The sequence below is a fragment of the Acanthochromis polyacanthus genome, chromosome 3 (assembly GCF_021347895.1).
Source record: "Acanthochromis polyacanthus isolate Apoly-LR-REF ecotype Palm Island chromosome 3, KAUST_Apoly_ChrSc, whole genome shotgun sequence".
In the NCBI taxonomy this organism is placed as follows: Eukaryota; Metazoa; Chordata; class Actinopteri; family Pomacentridae; genus Acanthochromis; species Acanthochromis polyacanthus.
In genome coordinates, this window is record NC_067115.1 from 25314790 (window position 1) to 25338189 (window position 23400).

General features: G+C 39.2%; 1 protein-coding gene across 3 annotated transcripts; it reads left to right on the top strand.

Moving 5' to 3' along the window:
* Positions 1–1404: 1404 nt before the first annotated feature.
* On the top strand, positions 1405–23400 carry ugt8 (UDP glycosyltransferase 8). Of its 3 annotated transcripts, none has more exons than XM_022216026.2 (6): positions 1405–1618; positions 6579–7408; positions 11483–11625; positions 17610–17686; positions 18612–18831; positions 20118–23400. In XM_022216026.2, the coding sequence occupies exons 2-6, from the start codon at positions 6581–6583 to the stop codon at positions 20494–20496; spliced, it is 1647 nt and encodes a 548-aa protein (XP_022071718.1). In that variant the 5' UTR covers positions 1405–1618; positions 6579–6580; the 3' UTR covers positions 20497–23400. The 3 variants fall into 3 exon arrangements, with proteins under 3 accessions (XP_022071718.1, XP_051801288.1, XP_051801287.1); XM_051945328.1 differs by lacking the exon at positions 1405–1618 and adding an exon at positions 1924–1944; XM_051945327.1 differs by lacking the exon at positions 1405–1618 and adding an exon at positions 3252–3390.

Here is a 23400-nt window from a genome sequence, read left to right on the forward strand (position 1 = left end):
TGGTCACATCATGGCCTACATGATTTTAATGATAAACTCTCGGTGTGTTATTTAGGCGGAAATGCACATATCTGTGGTTTTCACATATATCCTAGTAGCCAAGAGGAGCCGACTCTAAATAAAAAAATAAAGGTGAAAAATTTAGTTTCTCTGGATATATGGTTACTTTGAACTAATTAACAGCATTTTCCAGAAAGATTTCCTATTATTATATCCAGTCAGTATGTGAGTTGGAGGATATTTGGGCTTCAAAATTTTTAAAATATAGACCTTCTCTTTTCCATTTTTTGCTACATATTCATCAACAAACTTTCAAAGGCTCGATTGGTTCAGCTTGCACATCAATGGTACCATTTTATTTTATTTTTATTCTATTTTTGTTGTTTGCTAACCCTGCTCTAATCACAGTAACAGGGTTGCTAATCCATGCTAATGTTAGCTTTTTCTCAGCAGTAGACGCTAGATACTGTATTTAGCTAGCTGTTACTACTGACCAAGATGACAAACTTACTGACAGTAAAAAGAATTTGTCTTATTCTGATAATATGCATAACAGGGTTGGATGAGGTAGAGTGAGACATTCAAATCAAGGCTGACAATGTTATCAAAATATAAAAAATAGAAGAGAGGACATAGCTTTGCTCTACCCATTCTTTTAGAAAACTGTTTGATGATGTTAATTCCAGCATTTCATGTGATTCACTGTTTTATTTTTCTTCTACCAGCTGAAAAGGTTATGCTAACAGAGTTGTTGTAGGACACACGTTCCATGCATAATGATTATTATTTAAAATATTACGTTGTTAAAAAAATTGTTCCCAGAATTACAAGAGACATCAATGGAAAAAAAAAAGCCAAAAAGGGAGGTTTGAATTTCATTTTAACGGTTTTGTTTGAGACTCAATTTGGTCATCATTGGGATGGGACAAGAGAAAAATGGCATTTTTGGAGGAACTCCAGACTTTTTTTTATGTGTTTAAAAATAATTCCAAACATTCTTTTCTCCCAGTTTTTTTTTTTTTTAATTTGGTCTCAGGACAAGTACATTTACACAACAACTGCACGTTTTAGCATTTTGTACATGGATTATTTTTAATTTGATGAGTGGGACATAAAATGTCCTCCAGTTCTAGTGTGACCCATGTATCCCAGAACAACTCCAAACACAATGCTGACATGTCAATAAAAAACTATGACTTAAGAGCTGTCAGACAGGTAAAGGTGAACCAGACTAACCTCTCTCCTCTATATCAATATCGACACAAATGGAATCACCTGTTTTCCAGTCCAGCTACCTGGATGAGCTCTCCTCCCCTCCCTTATTGTGTTTTACGCAAACAGCCACTGTGTCCATTTCTTTCTCTTTTTTCTCCTTTCTTTCCGCCACTCCCTTCCTTTCCATCTTGCAACATAGTCCCGCCTTTCACCACCCCTGTGAAAGGGACTTCGACTCTAATGCTCCCTCCGCTCGTATTCGGTTCCCGGGGACCCTTTTTACTTTACAGGCACTTTTTCTAAGTCCTGGGCCCCTTTTATTTTGTGTTCTGTTTCCCCGACACTTTAAATTCTGCCAGGACTACTTCAGGTTGCTCAAACAGAGCTACACACAAGTGTCAAGGTAAGGCAGACGCAGGCGAATTAAGTGCGTATATTACAACAGGTGTACTGTGAACTCAAGCCGGATAACTCAACCGAACTGCTCATTTTCACTCTTTTTTTTAAGCAGCCTTGTTTCATACTTTTAACTAATATTGTGCAAGGGGACAATTAGGATTTTGGCGTTATTTGGATGTTATTTCAGTTTGCTCGAGACAGGTGCGACAGTCGAAACCGCCTCCCCTCTTCCAACACCGGAGATGCAGGCGTAGTCAGGTTGCTGTGTTGCGTTCAGGAACTTTCCCTCAATCGAGAATGTCACTACCGGCGGATACAGAATTCGTATTTGTGAGTTCATTTGGGTTTTATTTTATTTTTCGTTGAGATTTTATGGCAGTCTTAGATATAATCAGTGAGGGGAAAGTTTTACTTAAGAAATCCTACTACTTCTGGTCTGCTGATTTTGTTCTCTGAAATGTCTGAACAAACTTAAGGTTATATGTTTGACCTTTTCTTTTTTTTTATCCACTTCAGTCATCTTGCCAAACTCCACTGCCAGCTTGAATTTCTTATCAGACTGATAGGAAACTTTATACGTAGCACTATATTGTTCCATTATATCTGTAGGAAGGCGACAGTGTGCTGTCCTTTGTGACCTGAAAGTCACAACTCAAAACCTGAAATGACCTGAAAACAGGATTTCTCTTTTACTTTTTTTCTTCTTTATTGATCAAACACCAGGGCACCTGTTTGACCAATCATGTTACACCAACAGGTGGAAATTGATGACATGATGTTTTTAAAAAAAATTACGAGCTGTGACTGCATAGCTTCCTTTCAGATATGCAAGTCACTGCCAGAACTGGATGGTGATTCAGATTAATTCTATCCTGCAGAACTTCCTGGTGGCATTCCTTTAACACTCAGACTGTGTGTTTGCGTCCTGAGGTGACTTTGCCCAAAGCCAACCCTTATTCTATGGGATCAAAGGATAAATCCACCTAGATTGAGACAGCCTGCCATACTTGAGAAACTGTTTACCTGCACATTAAGACTGTTAAATGTTCTTTTAAAGCGCACATGAAGGCTTTACTAGCTGTTCATTGGGGCTCCTTTATTTGCGATACATTATATTAATGAGATGCTGTGCTTAGTTGCTGGAATTTTACTGGAAACGACTGCAGTGCCTTCTTTATTGTTTATTTGGTGTACCAAGTAGTCAATCTTGGAAGGTTGGAGCCTGTCTGACCTGTTCTTGTGTGTTCATGTATTGTAGTGTTTCAAAGGCGTCAACATTATGAAAACAAAGAAGTAGTAAGTCAAAGTCAGCAGTCACGTGCTTAAAAAAAAAGTTGAGGAGAAAGAGTGTATCAGATTTAAGTAGAATTTTGAATTTATATCTGGGTTGCGCAACAACAACAAAAAACAACAAAGCCCAGGACTGTTGGTCTGAATTAGAGGATTCCTAATGCTAAAGGCCATGTCGTCCATTTTGCAATGATATTCTCTTTCTTATGTAGCAATGAGTAATCTCCCCTGATGAAATTTACTACTTGCCTTTATCTATATCCAGTGGACCTGTTCTGTCAGACGCTGATGAAGCTTTAAGAGATCAGGGCCTGCAGAGCGCCCATGTTGCCATTGTAAACAGCATCCCTTGTGCTCTGACATGGGAAAGTCAAGTGTTTTTTTTTCCACTTACATTTTTTTTTCACCAAAATTCCAGCTCTAAAGACTCTTGACCTTTGCTTAACTTATCTGTGAAGTGTTCTGGTGCCCTCTTTCATCTTAGAGGTAAGAGTACCAAGTCTTATTTGTCACATATTGTCGCTAACCTTTTTTGACTGAATGTTTATTTTCGCACATGCATGCCCTGAGATTTTTTTGTTGTTCGTGCTGATATGCAGCCGTCGGGCCTGGCTATGTGCTGGAATGCTGGATTTCATTATCAGGATTTTACTTTTGATATGATAAAAAAGTCCTGCTGCAGTTAATGATTTCACCACGCCATAAAGCTTTTGGCAGGTTATAAATCTGTCTCCAAGCTGTGAGCTTGACTTCAAAGCTGACATGATCCGTGTCTAAACCCATTTTGTAACTACAGTGTTTGTCTTTAATTTATTTTAAATTCAAGTGCTACTTCTTGAAAGTAGTCAGTCTTGTCCTTCAAGTGCCCCAGTTGGGTTCTTTAGCAGCAAACAAACGTAAGATTAGTTTATCTCACTCCACTTTAAAGATATGAGGCAAAATAAATAGTTTGGGCTGCCCGGTGTTTGACTTACTATCAGTTCCCGGACGTCACATCTCCCCTCTCAGCAGGGTGCGCTGAGCTAATGAACCCCCACTGTGGAAGCAGCAAGACTGCTCCTCCCGCTGAGCGAAATCAAGAAAATGTTAGTCTAGATTATGGTATTAGACAGTGTTAATCACCGTACAATTACCGTCTTGTGTCTGAATGGATGAAAATTCTTCCTGTCGAAGCTGTAATTGGCTTGATTTTCAGTAATACCCGACAGAAAGCTGTAATGCAAGTCAATTAATTTAATATGATTACAGCGTTATGATTTATAATCATTGACATTTTGTTTGTTGAAGCAAATATGATGGATATGCAAAAAATGCCAATTATGCTGTTTTCTTTCTCACTTCTGCACAGAATAGAGGCTTTTGTATAGTTCACTGGTCTACACTAGAACTCATTTACAGGATATTTTTAGGTCTGTGAGATACTTTAAATGTGGGATTGATAGAATTACATGCAGTTCTTAGAGTCTGAACTGTGGACTTTAAAGCAGACTAGGATGGTAAAAATCAATATCACAACATCAGTAGCATGTGACCTAAAGCGCAGTGCAGCACATGCTTCTACAATCATATAGAATATTTCAGTTAATGTTCAGCGCAATGTGTTTCTCAGTTAGACATGAGAGAAAAAAATCTGATTTTCATGAAACAGAAATATATCTTGAAGACTCCATTTTTCTTATAGCCATGTTTGTATGTTGATATTAATGTATTCAATGCTGATATAAATTCATAGTAATCTATATGTGATGTACAATCAAATGGAGGCGTTGGATATAGATTCTATTCGACATGTATTTATACTATACTATACATTTTTTTTATCATTTAATGGCATTTTAGTTGATAAGATAAGCGATATATAACAGTATCAACACTGCACAGATGTATGTCCAAGCTGTCACCTGCTGACCGTTACAGTGCACACTATTAACAACTTTGCTCAGAAATGTTGTCAGAAATGCCCACGTTCTTTTAAGACATTGTCATGTCTTTTGTCTTTGTCTTATCATTTCGTATCCTTTTAATTCTTTCAATCCAGATAATTTCCTCAGCTGTCGCTGTGTGCTGGGTAACCAGACTCCCTTGTTAGTAACCCAAGTCATGACGCATCACAGTCGTCAGTAGACAGTGGCTGGTTTCTATAGATACGGTCAACAGTCTGGGCTGAGAAGTGTTTGTAACGATATACTCAGGACAATGCTAAACAAAATGGTGGCCACCTTGAGTCCTTCTGGTACCAGGCCTCAGCGTTTTGAACAGAGACACTCCATGCTGTGAGTCAGACAGGTGACTGATGTACATTATAATTGTGTGTAGAGGAGATCAGGACATGTTCAACAGAAACAACAACAACACTCGATGTAGATTTCAGACTAATGGTAATTGTCATGATAGTACTCATGCGATATTACTCATCCAGTGATAAAGCAGAATGTGACAGATATCTTGTGCGGCTGACAAAAGGAAGTAACTTTTTACTTTCACTGGTTCAGTGAACAAGAGGCAAGGTGTGCTCTTGACAGGTTCTCAGTCTGACGCTTGAAGATGTAGAGTCAAATCCACACCTAGAGGAGCTTCAGCTCGATGGAAGAATGTATGAACTGTCCAATGCTCTAGAAGAAGATGTGGACTAATCCATGTACTGCAATACAGCGTTACACTAATGATCTGTGGACAACTCATTTTGCTATGTTGGAATTTCAAGAATCGTCTTTTGTTTTAATCGTGGCTTCGTTCTGTATCTTTTGGTTCCAAAGCCACAAATACACAGTTTGCTCATACTCGCGTAGCTCAATTAATTCATTTTCCCCTAAATGTCAACACATTCCTTCAGGTGTAGCACCTTGTGGAAAGAGTGTCTTCTTTAGTCTTTGTTTGTTAGTAAAATCTGGATAAGCGATGACTCTCCTTAAAGAGCTTTCCTGTGTTGATCATTAATCCAAGCAAGCGAAAGAGTGATTGTAGGCGGGCTCAGGCTATGACATGGTGGCATGATAATGGTTCTTTGTGCTTGCGTTTGTGAATAGAGCGAACGGAGGTTTAGAATGACGTTGGTGCTACCCACACCATGTCAGTGACGGTCGTGCACAGAGTGAGGAAGCATGAAGGGGTGGATTTAAAATCGTTTGAAAAAAGTCATCAGGAAAAGTACATTTATGAGGCTACAACATATGCAACAGCACAAATACCTTGCATTCTATCAGTACCACTTAGCATATATGAGAGAACTGCATTCAAGTTTGGCACCACTGAATTCATTTCCAGACTTGAGATTTGGTGAATAATAAAGGAGATTGTCGACTATTGGCTCCTTCCATCAGGTGACTCATAAAAGATGTTCCAGAGTAAGGTTCACAGAGCAGGTACAACTCTGAGACAACAAACTGATGACCTCTAATAAGCTGTTCTTTCTCTTGGTGTCGGTCCAGACCTGTAATTCTATGTTAGGCCCATCCCTGAAGATGCAAGAAATACAATGTTTCACCCCATTCAAACAGTGCTTACAGTATAATGTATGGTACATTTCTTTAACCATTTATAATCACAAATGTTTTTGTCTGCAGAGCAGTAGTGGTTAATATTTGTACTATGACACTATGTTGTGTTTTCTGTCCCATGCTTTCATTTTGATGTCTTACTCTGCTAACATGTCCCATTTTCTAAAATGATTTCAGCCATGCTACTACCCTCCTCACTACTCCTCCTCGGCCTCCTCACATGGAGTCCCAGTGCTACATGGGCTGCTAAAGTGATCGTGGTCCCACCCATCATGTTTGAGTCCCATCTCTACATCTTCAAGACGCTGGCCACGGCTCTACACCAAGAGGGCCATGAGACCCATTTTCTAATTTCAGAGGGCCGCGAGGTCCCCCCCTCTCCTTACTACCATTTGCAGCGCTATCCAGGGATCTTTAACAGCACCACGGCCGACAATTTCCTCCAATCCAAAGTCACCAACATCTTCTCAGGCCGCCTGACGTTTCTGGAACTGTTTGACATTCTTGACCACTACTCTCAGAACTGTGACGCTGTTGTGGGCAACGTTGAAGTAATGAACCGCCTGAAAGAGGCCAAGTTTGACCTGCTGCTAGTGGACCCAAATGAAATGTGCGGTTTTGTGATCGCTCACATCCTGGGTGTGAAATATGCTGTGTTCAGCACAGGCCTGTGGTACCCTGCAGAGGTTGGAGCTCCAGCCCCGTTATCATACGTACCCGAATTCAACTCATTGCTGACAGACCGCATGTCCCTGATGCAGAGGATCGCGAACACAGCTGTTTACCTGGTGCAACGCTTTGGAGTCCATTACATTGCATTACCCAAGTATGACCGGATTATGAAGAAACATGGAGTAAAGCCTCAAGTGGCCATGGCTGACTTGGTGCAGGGCAGCCGGCTGTGGATGCTCTGCACTGACATGGCTCTGGAGTTCCCCAGACCCACCCTTCCACATGTGGTGTACATCGGGGGCATCCTCACTAAGCCCCCCAACCCACTGCCACAGGTCAGTACCAAGCAAGACACACAGCTGACACACACAGGGTGAGTCAGTCAGGGATTATTTTTTTGTGGTATCGAAGTAATTTATTGCGCTGACTTAAAATCATAAATCAGTCCTGCTCAGTGTTTTGAAACATTAGCCACAATGGCCCACACCCAGAGTTGTTAAAGTTGTAACTATGGGAGTATACACCTAATGACAAAATGTCTGACTGACAAATTTGCAAGCGTTTCATTTCATGCTACAGTATTAAGTGTATTTTACAGTTCATTTCTAGGTGCACATACTAAAATCATAAAGCTGTCTTCACGTAGTGCTTACAGGGGCCACTGTGAGTGGCCAAACACAAAGTGAATGCTTAAGACTCTTGCGACAGAAGTACTATAGTAAAATGAGTAATTCACAGAGGCAGGGTTCGACTTTGCCATTATGCAAATATGTGGCTTCACAGACAGGACGGAGGCCCATATTGTTCCCCAGGCCCTTCACTGACTTGGAAGAATTGTATCCATTTATATTCACGTGTGGTGCAAGCACTTTCACACTGTTTTTTTGCATAGATTATTTATTTATTTATTTATTAGTCAACCATTTGCACCAGTCCTCTTAGAAACACAGATATTTGGGGCATTTCCTCTGTCAGCATGTGTGCATTCTGTGTGTGCACCCAAAGGGATCTCGAGAGATTTAACGTAAATGCAGCAGTTAGAACCTGTTATGTACTCAGTGTAATTCTTTTGGATGGATGGATAGATGGATAATTGATTCATCTCCTTGGGGAAATTTCTTGTTCTGAAAAGAATTTATCATTTCCAAAAGAGATAATGATGGATTAATCTGCATTCAACTGCAATTGTTTTCTCAATCAATCGTTTTGTTCACCAATTCTCACAAAATAGCAACAATCTCTGGCAGTGGGTGGTGCTGTTTTAAAATGCCCTGTTTTGTTTTGAAAAACCGAAATATATTTTTAGTGACTTTCTGAGAAAAGCATGAAATCCTCATGTTTGAGAAGCATAACCAGCAAATCACTGGCGTTTTTGTTTATTAAGACGACTTAATCGATTATTTGATATTTAAAATAGTTGCACAGAGTAATTGATATGTCATGCAAATGCCCACTTGTTACACCTCCAAAAATTTAGCGATAGCATTCGTTGAATCTCACCATCAGTTCACTTGCAACAAATTTCTTCCCATTAGCTCGTCTCGCTGCTTTCTTGTCTCGTCGTGCTATTTCCTCCCTCCTGTCCTCACAGCCGGACCAATACTTTTTGTGTCTACCCTTGCTTGTCCCCATTGTCTATTTAATCACTTGGTATATCTTATTATCACGTCCTGTGACAAAGCGCGCCTTTATAGACGGGACTGGGGTGAGGATGGGTTTGGGTTGAATGGACATGGTGGATTTTTAGCAGAGAGGGAGGAGATTCATGGAGAGCAGAGGCGGGTAGTGATGGGGGGTTCGTCCAGCGTTTGGACGCTGAGCGCGGGCCGTCGGTATCTGCTGCTGGGGGCTTTAGGAATGCCAGTCTGGCCAATGGGGCGCATTGTGCTGTGTTGTATGGAGGGAGTTATAATGGAAGTGGAGGGAGAACGAGGTCATTGTTCTGGGCAGAACTCTGGGGACACTGAGACTCTTTTATGGGGTCACTGAGGCTGCGTTGTAGGGACAGTAGGGCTGTGCTGCCGGGACACAGAGCCCAGTGTGCCCCTGAGGTTGGTCAGTGCCAGGGCCGACCTTAGCTGCTGCAGCTGGACCGTTAGCCTCCCTCTCCCTCCTGTTCCTCCAACATGGCTGCTCCCTGATCAGTCCTCAGCTACTGTCAGGCAGTATATCTTCACTCAACATGTTACAATACAATCAGTATTTTACTACATGGTGGACTGCTTACATCCCTAATTCACCTGTGTACACGCCCAAATGCGCAATATCTTATACCCCAATGGTACCACATTACTAGAGGTTTCTAGATGCAGATTCACGAGGTAATGTCAAACTTCTGTGAGTACATCCTAGAACAGCGTGGAGGAGGACAATACTACTGCTTTCATTTTTCTAGAGGCATGTCATGTCTCTAGTTTTCATCACCTCAGAGTAGCTGTCAGCTGGTAGAAACCAATGAATTTTGCAGGCCTCATTCCTTTTGTTGTAACTGTGGTGCTGACATTTTAAATATTCCAGCAAATATTTGTTGGTATAACACTGAAAAAAGACAGCATTGAGAAAAATGTAATCGGGATCTTATATCAAACATTCAAACAGTGCTCATAAGATGTTTGTTTTCCAATGAGATAGTTACTGTTTTCTTCCTGACTGTGTGATGAGCTAACATGCACTGACTTCATGGGGATATTACCGTATTTGCCAGTTTCACACTTGTAAATGCTGTTCAACACCCAAGTAGTAATTATGGCTTGAAGCTCTGAAATATAGGATGTGGCTTTAAGAAAATACAGGATTGTCCAAAAACGAGTTAACTTGGACACATCATCTTGGCTCAGCACCTCTTTCACAATAACTATACTCCAGCTTGATGTCAACTCAGTCAATGCTCATGATTTCATTCTCCTACAGAGCCAACTGTTGGCCTGGGTATGGCTTCCAGTGAAAATAGTTTAAATGAAAACAGCTCTTTGTTGTTTACTTTTTGTGGGGCTGTGGTTTAGGTTGTACAGTGAGTTGGTTGTTTGACCCCCCTGAGCCCTCCTTTAAAATGCTGAACTTGAAGTTGCTCTTGCTGGTAGGCGAGCACCTTGCCTGGCAGCTCCACCACCATTGATGTGTGTGAATGAAGAACACATTGCACAGCCCTCTGTAGAATACAGCTGAGGCTGAAAGGTGCTATATAAGTGCATACCATTTACTATTCAAGAGAAACATTCTGCTGCGGAGTTTCTTTGAGAAAAAGAATTTATTTTTACGTCTGTTATACAAGTGTTAGATTTATCAAAAGCCCGGCACAAACAAAAGTGTGTGCATGACTAGATACCAACGAAGAGATATTGCTTGTGATCATTTTAGGCGACCTGACCATTTTTATGCTAATATGATACAGGATTAGATGAGAACGTGTGATGTGAATGCTGCTGTTAAATGATTGTTTATTGTTTTTTTGATTATTACTTACATTTTTTCAAGTTGTTTTGTCAACTTAATACACCAGCATTTGTGTGTTTTCATCTCTATATTTGTTCTCAAGGTCATATATACACAGATACAGAATTGAACAGCACTTAAAGCGGTGCTGATCTCTCGGGAAAGCAAATTTCAAATATATTTCATGAAACCTAAATAATGCTGCATTTACAGGAGAAGAAATAATAATAAAATTTTAGTTTTTTTCTCATCTGATTGAAAGTAAGGCTGAAAATTAGTGACTTTCTAGACAGTAGTCCCTAATCAACAATAGACGAGTTTTCCTGTTTTTATAAAAATTCCAGATTTGAATTTAAGCATATGTTTCTATAGTCTGCACCAGTTAAAAAGTGATGATTAACGAATGAACTTGTCATGTACTTCAGCATAATTACTTTATTGGTTTATAGTTTGAAAGCCTCTGACCCTATCTTCTTCGTTTTCCATCTTCATTCAACATTTTCAGTGTACAGCATGCTCATTAATGTGACCAAATTCTGTGAGTTTTATGACATCACCCCACAGTTGGCCGTTATCCTGTAAATCATACGGAGAATGAGTGTGCAATAGACACAGCTGAATCAGGACCATAAATTTTATCTTCATGTAGGTGTGGCAGAAAAGGGGAAAAGATAACCACAGTGTTCAAAGTTTATGCGAAGACAGTGGTTTATTGATGTCAAGTATTTACTTTCAGAGGAGTAAAAAAAAAAACCTGGCAAAGATGTTAGACTGCAGTTATACACATTGTGAGTCATTCAAATGATTTCATTGCACGTAGAAGGAAAAAAACAAGAGAAGGAAGATGAAAATGCAGTTCAGGCACAAATATTGCATCGAAATGCTGCATAGTATTATTGCAAATATTGTTTCACAGGCATGCAGACTCTGAGGCATATTCTATAGCTCTTACAGTCATTGTTTTCCTATTCCCACAGGATTTTGAGGCCTGGGTGAATGACACAGCGGAGCATGGCTTTGTGGTTGTGTCCTTTGGAGCCGGCGTCAAGTACCTTTCCCATGACATTGCTCACAAACTGGCAGGAGCCCTTGCCAGGCTGCCCCAGCGTGTCATCTGGAGGTAATGTTGTCCTGCTCATACACAGCTGTCACTGTGACAGATGTGAACAGGACTTTCTAACGTAGTGAGCCTCAAGTTACCGACAATCCCCCACTCAGCATTCACAGGGTTTTGAATGTCACAGGACGGAGTATGTAATCTTTTTTTTTTCATTTTGACTTCCAGCTTTAGAAGGCTGCTATGACTTATAATAAAGACAACACGTTGTCTTTCTATGACACGTATAATAAAGACAACACGTTTTTTCCCTGAGGCAGGCTGCCTCTAGAGGTCAAAGTCCGTCCTCTCCTCACATAAGCTCCAGGGTGTTTTCTGAGGTTATCCAGTTGATCAAACAGACATGAGTACTGGATCTTGAACTCCAGACACTACCATCTTGCCTCCGGACAACGTACAGAAACTAATGACGAGGCCTTCTCATTTTAATAGTGAAAATACTTTTAGGGTTTAGTCCAGTCACAAAATCAGAAGTGATTTATCCAGAATGTTTGGTCAGTAAATGTGCTTTGTGTCTCACTTATAAACATACAGTTATATAACTACATATTACTGCACTGTTGGCTACACAGGTCTGACAAGATCTCATAATTATCGCCACGTGACAGTCAAAGTACGTGTATGATTAGGACTATAGAGTTATTGCAGAGTCTGTGTAGGTGTCTGTTTATTATTTGTTTATTTACTTTTATTTAACCAGGAAGTCCTGTTGAGATCTCTTTCATGAGGGAGACCTGGCCAAAGTAGCAGCCATACACAATTTAAAGTTGTATAAAGCAAATATATTGTTTATTTGTGTATTTATTTGTGTATCATAATGATACACAGATAAACAATAAGACAATAAAACAGATGGACAGTGACCTCTCAAGAAACACACTGACATTCCTCCTTCACAGTATTCTTCATGATATTCTGTTATAGGATGCAAATGTTGATAAATTTAGGATATCTTTATAGCAAGACATTCTTTGCAGTGAGTTATCTAGAATGTTGTTTGCTTTTCCAGTGAGAAAGAAAGGCATGATTAATGGTTAATCTTTTTTGCAATCATTGAGACAATCCCTCAGCAGTGCCCCACTAACTGTGACCCTAGCAGCAGAAAATGCTGAAAATAAGAGGACAGAAAGTTGGACTGATAAAGAGAGGAGAACAGTGAAGGCTAGTTGCTTGCACAGCGCTTTCATATTCTTTGCATGAACCTGTTAAACCTTCACTCTTATCTCAGTTTTTGTAGGAGTTTGTGATTCATTGACCACATTGAGTGACACTGTTTTTGTCTAATTTTGATCCCTTATGTGTTTATAGAATAGTGAATTAGTCAAACAAATTGAGTGGTTTGAATCTATCACTCTATTCTGCAATATAGATTGCAAGAACATAGCCCTTTGCCATAGTACATAAAGAAGCTCTGTTCCCAAACCTGAATTTTCCGCAGGTGTGTGATGTATCTGTGTGTAGTGCAGAGGTTGTGTAAGGGCTTCATTTATCCAAGCATCAGTTTACAGTGACATCATAACTGACAAAATGACCAAGAAACCTTTCATTAGGTGTCTGTGCCAGAACAATTACAGTTCTTTTCAAGTATAGTTTTTGTTGTTTTGGATCAAAAATTAACTTTTAATTTTGACTTAGTTTTTAAACTACAGACAAGGTCTCATTTAATTCTACTGAAGTTTTACAAAACTTTAAAGCCTGTTTTCTTATTGACTACCGTCAACAGCATCTGGTTCCGTTAATGCATTGCTGACTCATAACAATGATATCACAGTTGTTCTCACAATACTTGTGGTGGGCAATGTTACTTGCTGACCCCACCAGCAAACTCTTCAGACCTTAGATAGAGGGTTATATTGTTGGAGATTTGTGTAGTTCATGAAAAGAGAATCATGAAAATAGGAGAGAAAATGCAACATGTTATGTTCTTTTGTTTCATATAAGTTTAAGTAGATCTAATGCAGAGGAGTAAATTATGCGTTGCTTGTATAGATGGCTGACAACAGATTTTTTTTTTTTATAAGAAAGGAAGAAAAATATCAAAGCTCAAGGTGGAATATGTCTTCTTTTATTACATGCATAATAAACTGTTTCCATGATTGGTCTGGTTATTTAGTAAAGCCTTATACTTACACATGTCTTCCTGAATTTGAGGGTAGTTTAGTTGTCTGGCTGCTATTCTTAAATTTTGCTGATAACGGCGTTGTATACAGCAGAGGGGACGGAAGATGCATGAGATGCGACTTTCTTAGCAACCTAGCATGCTAAAAGTCACTGTTGTACAAACTTTAAGAGGTTTGACAATGGGCTGGATGGAATGCCTTGACAGGACCTTAGAGATTGAGATTGTGGCTGCAGGTATTGCTTGGAATTAGATGAGGGTCAGTAAGTTTGTCATAGTTTTGGTACACTGAGCAAAAAGTACTGCATGATGTGGTAAATTGTCAGTGTGGTTCGTGAACTTCCACAGGAGAATGGCTCAACTTAACTTGTAGCTCTTTGAACCCCAGGACTTAGTGTATGGTAATGTGGCTTCCGAACAGGGAGCATAGAAATGGAAGAGGACTGATGAGAGGGACAAGGACGACGCCAAATGAATCATGTCATTGATAACAGGCTCCATGAATGTAGGCTTTGATTGGCAAGACAGTGAATTGGTGCTTTGTTGAAGGGAGAAAGTGAGATAAAAGAGTTTGGGTTAGGGAGGGAAGTAGTCAGAGATGGACAGATGGGGGTCGTAATGTAGCAAGCATTTGCTTTCTGTGTGGAAATACTTCCTCACACGCAAGCAAGACAAGACACCACATGCATACACGTAACACTGTACACATTCACCATAACCAGTATAAGATGCAGGGTTGAAGCCTGAAAGTCTGTGAGCACCAGCAAAGCCCTTCTCCTGTTTTGTTTAAGGATAAAGAGATCAACTTTGAATTCCCATTTGTTTAAGCTCATGTACGTGGAATACACACAGTGCATCTTCACTGTGCATGTACAGCAGTAGTAATGTTAAAACTAGAGCCTGACCCACATTGGCTTTTTGGGGCTGGTAAAGTAAAAGAACGAACAAATAAATATCTGATATTAATATATTGGCTGGTTTTACTTACACATAAACACATGTTTTACACATATAAATATAAAAAAGCGTGCTAGCTGAATATTTGTATAGGAGCTCCAACCAGATTGCTTGGAGTTACATGTTCTATTCTAAATAGCCTAATATTCACTAAAGATTAAACTGTCTTTTTACATGTATCAAAAATGAGTCCATGGTATCTTGTATTTTATTCACTAAACCACGCAGTCTTTGCTCCATCAAGCTAGCCATGAAACTCATATTACAAATGTGTTCTGAAATGTTGTTTCAGCAGATTTGACTCCAATGTGAAATATTTTCTTAACAAAATGTCATCTTAAGCAAAATATTACTGTTAATGTATGTCCGTCACAAACAGTAATTGATTGTTGGCTTCTGCCGAATCAAGCCATGAGTAGTGCCTCTGCTATTAACACTCAGGGAAAGCTTGCTTTGTATCTGGTGGAAAACCAGATTTTTAAAATTTTATTACCAGCAGATTGTTTGGTTTAGTGGCTATACTGAACGGTGTGTTGTGAGCATTTTTTCATGTAAGTGAGCACTAGTTAGACATCCTGTTATTGTTACCATGCATGATAAGAAAGGATATAAAATGCTAAAACATTACCGTCCACTCAACTGACAAGCTATACATAGCTTCATGATTTACTAGCTAGGGTATACAGCAAATTAAGCAATGAATGACACGATGGTTGTTACACTGGAATTAAAGATGGGGGCATTTTTAATTGCTTTCCCACATAGAATCTCACCAACTTTGTGACGAAGTAGTGTAAATTGGCACTGAACAGACTCAATCTGCCACTGCGTTGTCGTCTACTGAGCTACATAAGTATTACAAGGAGATGCTAACTTTTCAATCTGCTACTAAACTGACTCTGACAAACTATAGCCAGCTAGCTTACTTGCTAATATAGCAAACCTGACATCATGAACATGTTAGACTTCTATTTAAAAAGGGAAAATAGTGGGGTTGTTGATGTATTTCACAAACTAGTTAGCAGCCTACTGTGAAGACACCATTTTACTCCACACCACTGTCTGCTCAAATGTGATTGGAGCTTATCTTGCTGCATGTGCTGCTGTGTGTTAAACAGTAGAGTCAGAGTGCACTCTGCTCAAAACAAAAACAAAAACTTTCTGATGACACCATTTTTAATATATGATAAGGCTCTTTTTCTGCATTGTTTTCTGTTGAAATAAGGTTTACTATTCGACAGTACATAAACCTAAGAATCAAGCATCTCTATTGTCATTATGTTTTCACATAGCGAAGTTTCGATTGGTGACTCAGCTATAGATAAAAAAGAAAAGGCACACGATATACAAATAAAATAAACTCCTCAAAGTATATACTGTAAACAAAATTAATGATTAGATAAAAATCGGATCTAAAACCGTATCGGTCAACAGTTTCAATAACAGCGATTACAAGTCAGAAAAAAAGATGAAACATCTTAAAGTAAGAAGAAAAATGAGTGTCACATCAGTCACATTCTCCATCGTGTCAAGAAGACCTAAAGGAAATGGCAACATCAAATTAAGAAGTAAAAAAAAACATAGAAATACAAAATAGAGGGCACAAAAAAATATAATGTTGCATTAGCCATATCTTAGTTCATGCAGATAGTCAGTCCATACATGACCATGAAGTTTTCAGGGAATCGGTGTAAGTTAGTTTGTTTCAAAAACTGTTGGTGGATGGATTTATTTATCCTTATCAAACCATGAAATCTGTTTGTATAATTCAAATAAAGGCCAGGTCCTAACACACTCTCTCCAGACCTTCCCTTGAGGGCAGAGGTTGGCACTTGGAGTGTAAGGTTTTCACTTGTACAAACAGTTATGCAGAAGGTATTAATTAGTGAAGGTGTTTGAAGGAGGATTGGCTTTGTGTGTGTGTGTGTATGCGTGCGCGCATAGCTGGCTGTAGTTTCATAGTTACTCAATAGACATACGAGTGATACCAATCTTTTCACTGAGCTTTGTAGGAAAGATAAGGGCAACATGAAAAATGTCAAAGCATTCCTTGGAAAAATGAATTGATAGAAAGTTCTCATCAGTATTTGTTTGATCAGAGGTCTGACAAAAGACATGACATCCTTGCGTAGACTGTACAGCTCTTTTTATTTATTTTTAAAAAAAACAAGCATATTTTGCATCTTTATAGCAGATTCTATCTATTTTCCTACTGTAAATTTTTATTGACTTGCAGTAGTTATTGCTTTATGACTAAGTCAGTTGTCATTATTTTGCAACTATCTGTCGGGACAAATTCCTTGCATTTATAAATTTGCTTGGCAAAAAGGCAAAAACAAATATAATTCAGATTCTGATTAGCTGTTGTTGAATTACACAATGGTCATTTTGCATTTATAAAAGCAGCACTATGGAAGCAAATAAGTCTCAGATTTATCTGAATTTATCTGAAATTTTGGTCTCCAAATCCAACTATATAAAATTGAAAGAAACTCATTGAAACTTCTTTTTTTTTTTTTTTAATGTTCTCAAATTTTGAATCTCAGATTGAAATTTTAATAATTCAAGTTCTATATATTCAAGTTGCTCAAATTCAGTTGGCCAAATTTAGATCCCAAACTTTAGTGGAAAATAATTAGACCTGTAATTTCAATACAATAAATTAAACACATTTCAGTATTAAACTGAAACATTGCATAATTTATGATTAAGTATTATCATGTCCAGAGTGCTATGTGTGCACTTTTCTACCATAATCAGCAGTCCTGACTTTTAGAAATAAATCTGAACTTACGACCACAATCTGAATCTGTTTACATACTATGGTGGTGAAACGTTCTGCTCAAAAGTGAAATCATCTTTAACAGCATTTTTTCTCTCTTCCTTCATTGTCCCCTTTTCATTTTCTTAGATTTTCTGGCATTCCACCCAGTAACCTTGGCAACAACACTAAGCTTGTTGATTGGATGCCTCAGAATGACTTATTAGGTAAGTGCATCAGGGGGACAATGCATAATATATACCTTCAGTGAATTTATTGTGTGTTGCATTGCACCATATAACTGAAATATTGTTAACAGAACTCACAAAACCCATCAGATGAACCCAGATACTTTATTTAAAAACATCCTCTCATAAATTTAATTTCTTTGTAGTGCTTGTTCACAGCATGTTTCGACATACAGCTAATCCTGGGTGTTTAAACAAAAGATTTTCATAATATGGGTGTGGCTGTTTTGTTCGGTTTGGGTTTTTCCCATGCCTACTTATTAACCATAGTAATGGATACCGTGTGATTGTGTAAGCCACTTTGTGCCTGGCAGGAATGAGGAATATGCAGCAACATTCAAATATTGACAGCTACCATTGTGTTCTGTGATAGTGGAATAGCACTTTGCTAGCTAAGACTGCAAATACTGAACTGTTCTGAATGTCTTACCACATGCTAGGCCAATGAGAGGCATTTGAAATGTGACGACGTAATAAAACGTTTTTTGTTGTTCATTCCTACTGCACCATAGCCAAGAACCACACCCAAACCTTTCCAAATTCAGTAAGCCTTTAAAATATGCAGATGGCTATATAGCACCCAGATAGAGAGTATAATTACATTTTTCTTTGTTTGAGCTAAATTACACCTTTAAAAAGAAATTAGAACATGTGTAAAGAAAGGAAAGCTTTTGCCGACACATTTCTTCCTTTATAGATACTGTACTTTGATCAATTTTCTATTTAAATGATACAAACCTTCAGGTGGAGAGCAGAACTGAGCGCTTCTATGTGCGGCCTTTTGTGGAATGTATCCTGTTGTGTTTGGAATATCCAGAAAAACCAACTCAGTAAATGTGCCCTGTCAAAAAATGACTGAACAGAATACCTAACATGCCAAAACCTCGTGCTTCCTGTCATCTAGGCCATGCAAACACGAGGGCCTTCCTGAGCCATGGTGGCCTGAACAGCATCTATGAGGCCATGTATCATGGGGTGCCGGTGGTCGGTGTGCCCTTGTTTGGCGACCATTATGACACCATGACTCGTGTGGCAGCCAAAGGTATGGGTATCATGATACACTGGAAATACATGACGGAGGAAGACCTCTTCGTAGCTCTGACCAGCGTCATCAAGGACACCAGGTTAGATTTGTCTTGTACTGTAGACTGATCAGCCACAACATCAAAACCACCTGAATATATTGTGTAGGTCAACTTCTTGATGCTACAGCAGCCCTAATCTATTGGGGTATGTACACACATGACCTGTGGGGTTTCTAGAATGTTGGCAACGGATCTTTTGGGTCTTCTGGGTTGTAGGGTAGTGTCTCGGTACCTCAGGCTTGTTCTGGTCAGTACCTTGGGCTCTTTGTTGTGTTCTTCAAGTCTTTCTGGAGCAGTTTTTGGGGGGGTGGTGTAAATGACCTAAATTTTATCTGTTCATCTCGGTTTTTCTTATAATTTAAGTTCCTTCTGATTAAGTTAAATCGGGTGCTTTTATTTTGGTAGTGTTGTATGGCAGGAAGGAGTATGGCGTCTGACAACAAAAAGTGTAGAGTGTAGGTAAAAAACGGAAAGTTTAGGAAATAGAAAACGGACAAACCATTTAAAAATTCAGCACCTGGCTAAAGGGGACAAGGTTTGTGTGTGTTTCTGTTTAATTTGAGTTTATGGTAGTTTAAATTGTGACGTTTTTTATTGATGGTTTTGTGGACTTTGTGTCGACTTTGACTGTGTGTTTTAGCTAGGTTGAGTTTTTGTAGTATCGTCCGGTCATTACTCGTTCGTTTATAATGTGTATATTTTGGGATTAATTCAATTATTCTATGAGTTATTATTACAGTAAATGTATACAAGCTAAGATATGAACATGAATGTGATATTTCGTTTTCTTTTTCTGTTATTGTCCTAGCTCTTACGGTGTCTTTCAAAATAAAACAACTGAAAAGGCATCAGTCAGAGAGCACTTCTTTAATAAAGACAGGGATGCTACAGGTGGCAGTCCACAATATCTGATGGGGGAGGCCACTGCAGTCCATGAGTGACCTTGCCAATGGGGGTGTTCTTGCTCTGCAATGATGTTTAACCATGTTAAAGATGTCAAAGACACATCTTTAGGAATCCCAGGACCCAGTGTTTCCCAGCAGGACATTGCTCTGTAGTGAGACAGACTTACTCACTTAACCTGTCAGGGGTTTTGATGTTGTGGCTGATTGATGCATACACATACAAATACTTTGTGCATTAGTGTTATTGTTTGTCAGTGCCCTCTGGTGACTGTTTATGGCATCAGAATTCTTTGACTTCATGGTGCATACAGTATTGTATTTTTCTCCCTCACTTCATAATCAGCTTTACTCTGATATGTTTATACCTGCAAAGCTTGCTCATAAAGGCAATTGTCTTCGCCTCGTGTCACTGCCACTTAGGTATCGCCAGAAAGCACGTCTTCTCTCCAACATTCACAAAGACCAACCAGGCCACCCTGTGACCAGGGCCGTTTACTGGATCAGCTATATACTCCGTCACAACGGTGCCAACCACCTGCGCTCATCTGTATACGAGGTGTCCCCCTACCAGTATTTCCTGCTGGATGTGATTTTTACTGTAGGGGCTGCCATGGTTCTAACAGGCCTTGCCTTGCAGCGGTTGGTACGACTGCTGAGGGGGAAGGTCGGGGACCACAACAGAGGAGGTAACATCAGGGATGATGGTAACATGGCCAATGGACATTGCCATAGCGAGAGCTTGGCCAATGGGAAACACAAACGCAATGGCTCCTTGAAAAGCGAAAAGAAGATAAATTAATGTTTTTAGAGGCAAAGAGAAATGAGGAAGAAGTTGCCCTAAGGACTCAGCTCTAGATTTGGTTCAGTGATTTTATGAAAGCTTGGAAAGAATGCTGTTCTTAGGTCTGCGTCAAGAGGCAACTGCTACTCAGAACATGGAAGAGGCTGTTGGAGGATACACAATGCATCGTGTGAGGACAGAGCAAAGCATTGGGTGCTCAAAATCTGTGTGTGTCTGTGTGAATGTGTATGTGTGATGAGGCGAATTTAACAGCAGCTACAGCAATACAACACTAAATTTGAACGTCTTTGAGGATGAAACACAGGAAAGACACATTGGAAGAAGTTGTTTCTACATGTGCATCTGCATGTTCTCTATCGTCTTCCTGCCTTCCTGTCCAGTGGAAGGATAATGAAGAGGGGAAATCCTGAGCGCCAACCCCTCATCCTCAGAACAAAACAAGAAAACCAACAGCTTTTGAAATATTTGGGATTTAATGTTTTTAACTGCAAACTGCAAGTGTCTGGTAAACTGTAAATAGAGCATACTTCTATTTATTACTGTACAGATACATTTTAAGGATGGATCTTTTTAACCTATCTTATTTTTAATTTATTTCACATGTAAGTGGTGTGACAATTAGTAGATATACACTCCTTATTCTAAGCTCACATCTGCCCAACATTGTGTCCTTCACAGAAAGGAACAAAAAAAGCTGATAGCAGTAGGTATTGTAAGCATGCACAGGTCTGCGCTCTCTGCACTTGCATTATCCACAGTATTCACTGTGTTCGTCAGACTGATCAGTATGAAAATGCACTATTTTCCCTTTTCACATGGTAGTGCCAACTTGTGACTGCACTTAGCTGTGCAGTGTCCTCATTGTCCCCTGACTGACTTTTGTTCTGTTGGAGAATAACTCTGCTGAACTTTGTTTGGCGTATCCGTGTGAAAAGGTGATTATGTAAAATTGAAAAGATACAGCACTGATAACTGCTGAGGATACTATGGATAGGCAGAGCCAGATCAGAAATGTGCTGAAGGTCGTCCAGTCACGTGATAAGGGATGAATCCGAGCATTATTGATTGATAATTACTTGCTTTGTTAGTCACATAGCTTGCATCTACGCCCCTCGTCTATTTATTACTCAGTAAAGAATAATCACTTGATTGCCATTTTCATTGCTACGCTTGACTTTTTACACCATAATTTATTTGTTAATTGTTAATAAATATATTAACTCAAACTTGTGTTGCAAATTCAACTTTAAATGATACTATTCAGGTAGGAATTTCCACTCTGTGCTTCATTTCTCTCTGTTTGTTTGCTATTGAAGTTCATGTACAAACTAGGCACACCCCACGTAATTACATTAATTCTGAGTGTGATTGATTCACATTCTGGATGTGGCCTTTTGTAATGGTACCATATGTGTATGCAGTATGCTTGAATACCGATGTGTGAGCTTGTTTCAGCGCTTGAGTGTTTTGGATCATTTTACAGCAACGGACTGACTGTATGGGTGACACAAAACAGATGTGGTTTGTCTTAGTCCACGGAGAGTCATGGTAAATAATTACTGACTTTTTAGTTCTGTGAAGTTAAATTGTATGCCCAAAAATATGCAAAGGATTCTGTCTGTCCTTTTCTTTCAGTGAGACTGAAGTTGCCTTCCGTGACTTCTCTATGATCATTATTTCACTCTTGTTTCTTGGCCAGCGTTAAGCAGCCATGTCAGTTAATTTTACATGCAGATGGGTGGATGAGGGATTGGTGTAAGAGGAGAAAAAGAATGCTGCAGTTCCAACAATAAAGGTGAAGCCCGGTACTTTTACAATGAATAGTAATGTGTCAAAGTGACACCGATCCCCGCAGTGAAATTCTCTTTTCTTAAGCCCCCGTCAGCGAGATCAAAGTACAAGGTGAGCTGGAAGAGTATCTGTAGAGTTTGTGGGGATTCAGTATCTTGCTAATGGATATTTCAGAAGGGCAGGTGCTCGTCGACATCGGACATAAAAATCTCATGAACAGGAGACCTCCAGCTGGGTGATTTATCAAACCACTTGACATACTGTATTTTCTGTTACTGTTTTTGCAGCAACGACGAGACATTTGCTTTTAAAAGTTGCTAATTGCGACAGCATTTTGGCTTCCTAGCAAAAAAGATTGTTTACCAACGTAATTAAGCCTCATGCACAGCCAAAAACAGCAATGTAAATGAAAAAGACATGGAGGAAATGTTCACTTAACCAGGAAAAGTTTTTGAGAATTTTAACATCCAAAATCTTTAAAAGTTTCACGATCTTCCTTTCTCTGTGAGCTACCAGTATGCTTGCACTGCCCAACCCAGCCCTGTTGAAAACACACTCTTATACTTGAATCGTCATCTTTATCATCATCATCAATAACATCAGGTGCTGGACATGGTAGGTGGGCCTGCAGGTGCTACATAAGCTATGACCAGAGAAATAAAAGCGTTTGAGAAGATATATCTTCTTTTTTTTTTTTTTTCCAGTATTAATGTTATAGCCCACATAGGTAAATGAGCATCCTTTAATTACCTAATGTTTTTGTACATATCCTGCAGTCTGACATGCCTCTGTTCCTGTGATGTTAGTATTTCATCAGCTTGATCACCTTTTGTTTTGTGTTCAATACAACAAAAGGTGCTTGTTCCTGTTGTCCATTCTGTGACTCACTCTTTCCCTCCTAGCGTTTTCAGCCGTCTTTGTGTTCTTGTTTTCTTTCTCCTCCTACATAATTATTAGCTGTCTATTCACTCACTTCTTTTCAATTTTATTTTACTTTGATTTCAAAATGACAGTCTTCACCTTTTTTCTGTCATGTGTGTCTTTGTTGTAAATAGAATGTAAACAAAATACTAATGCTGAATAAAAATTGCATATTTTGTTTGCAGAAAA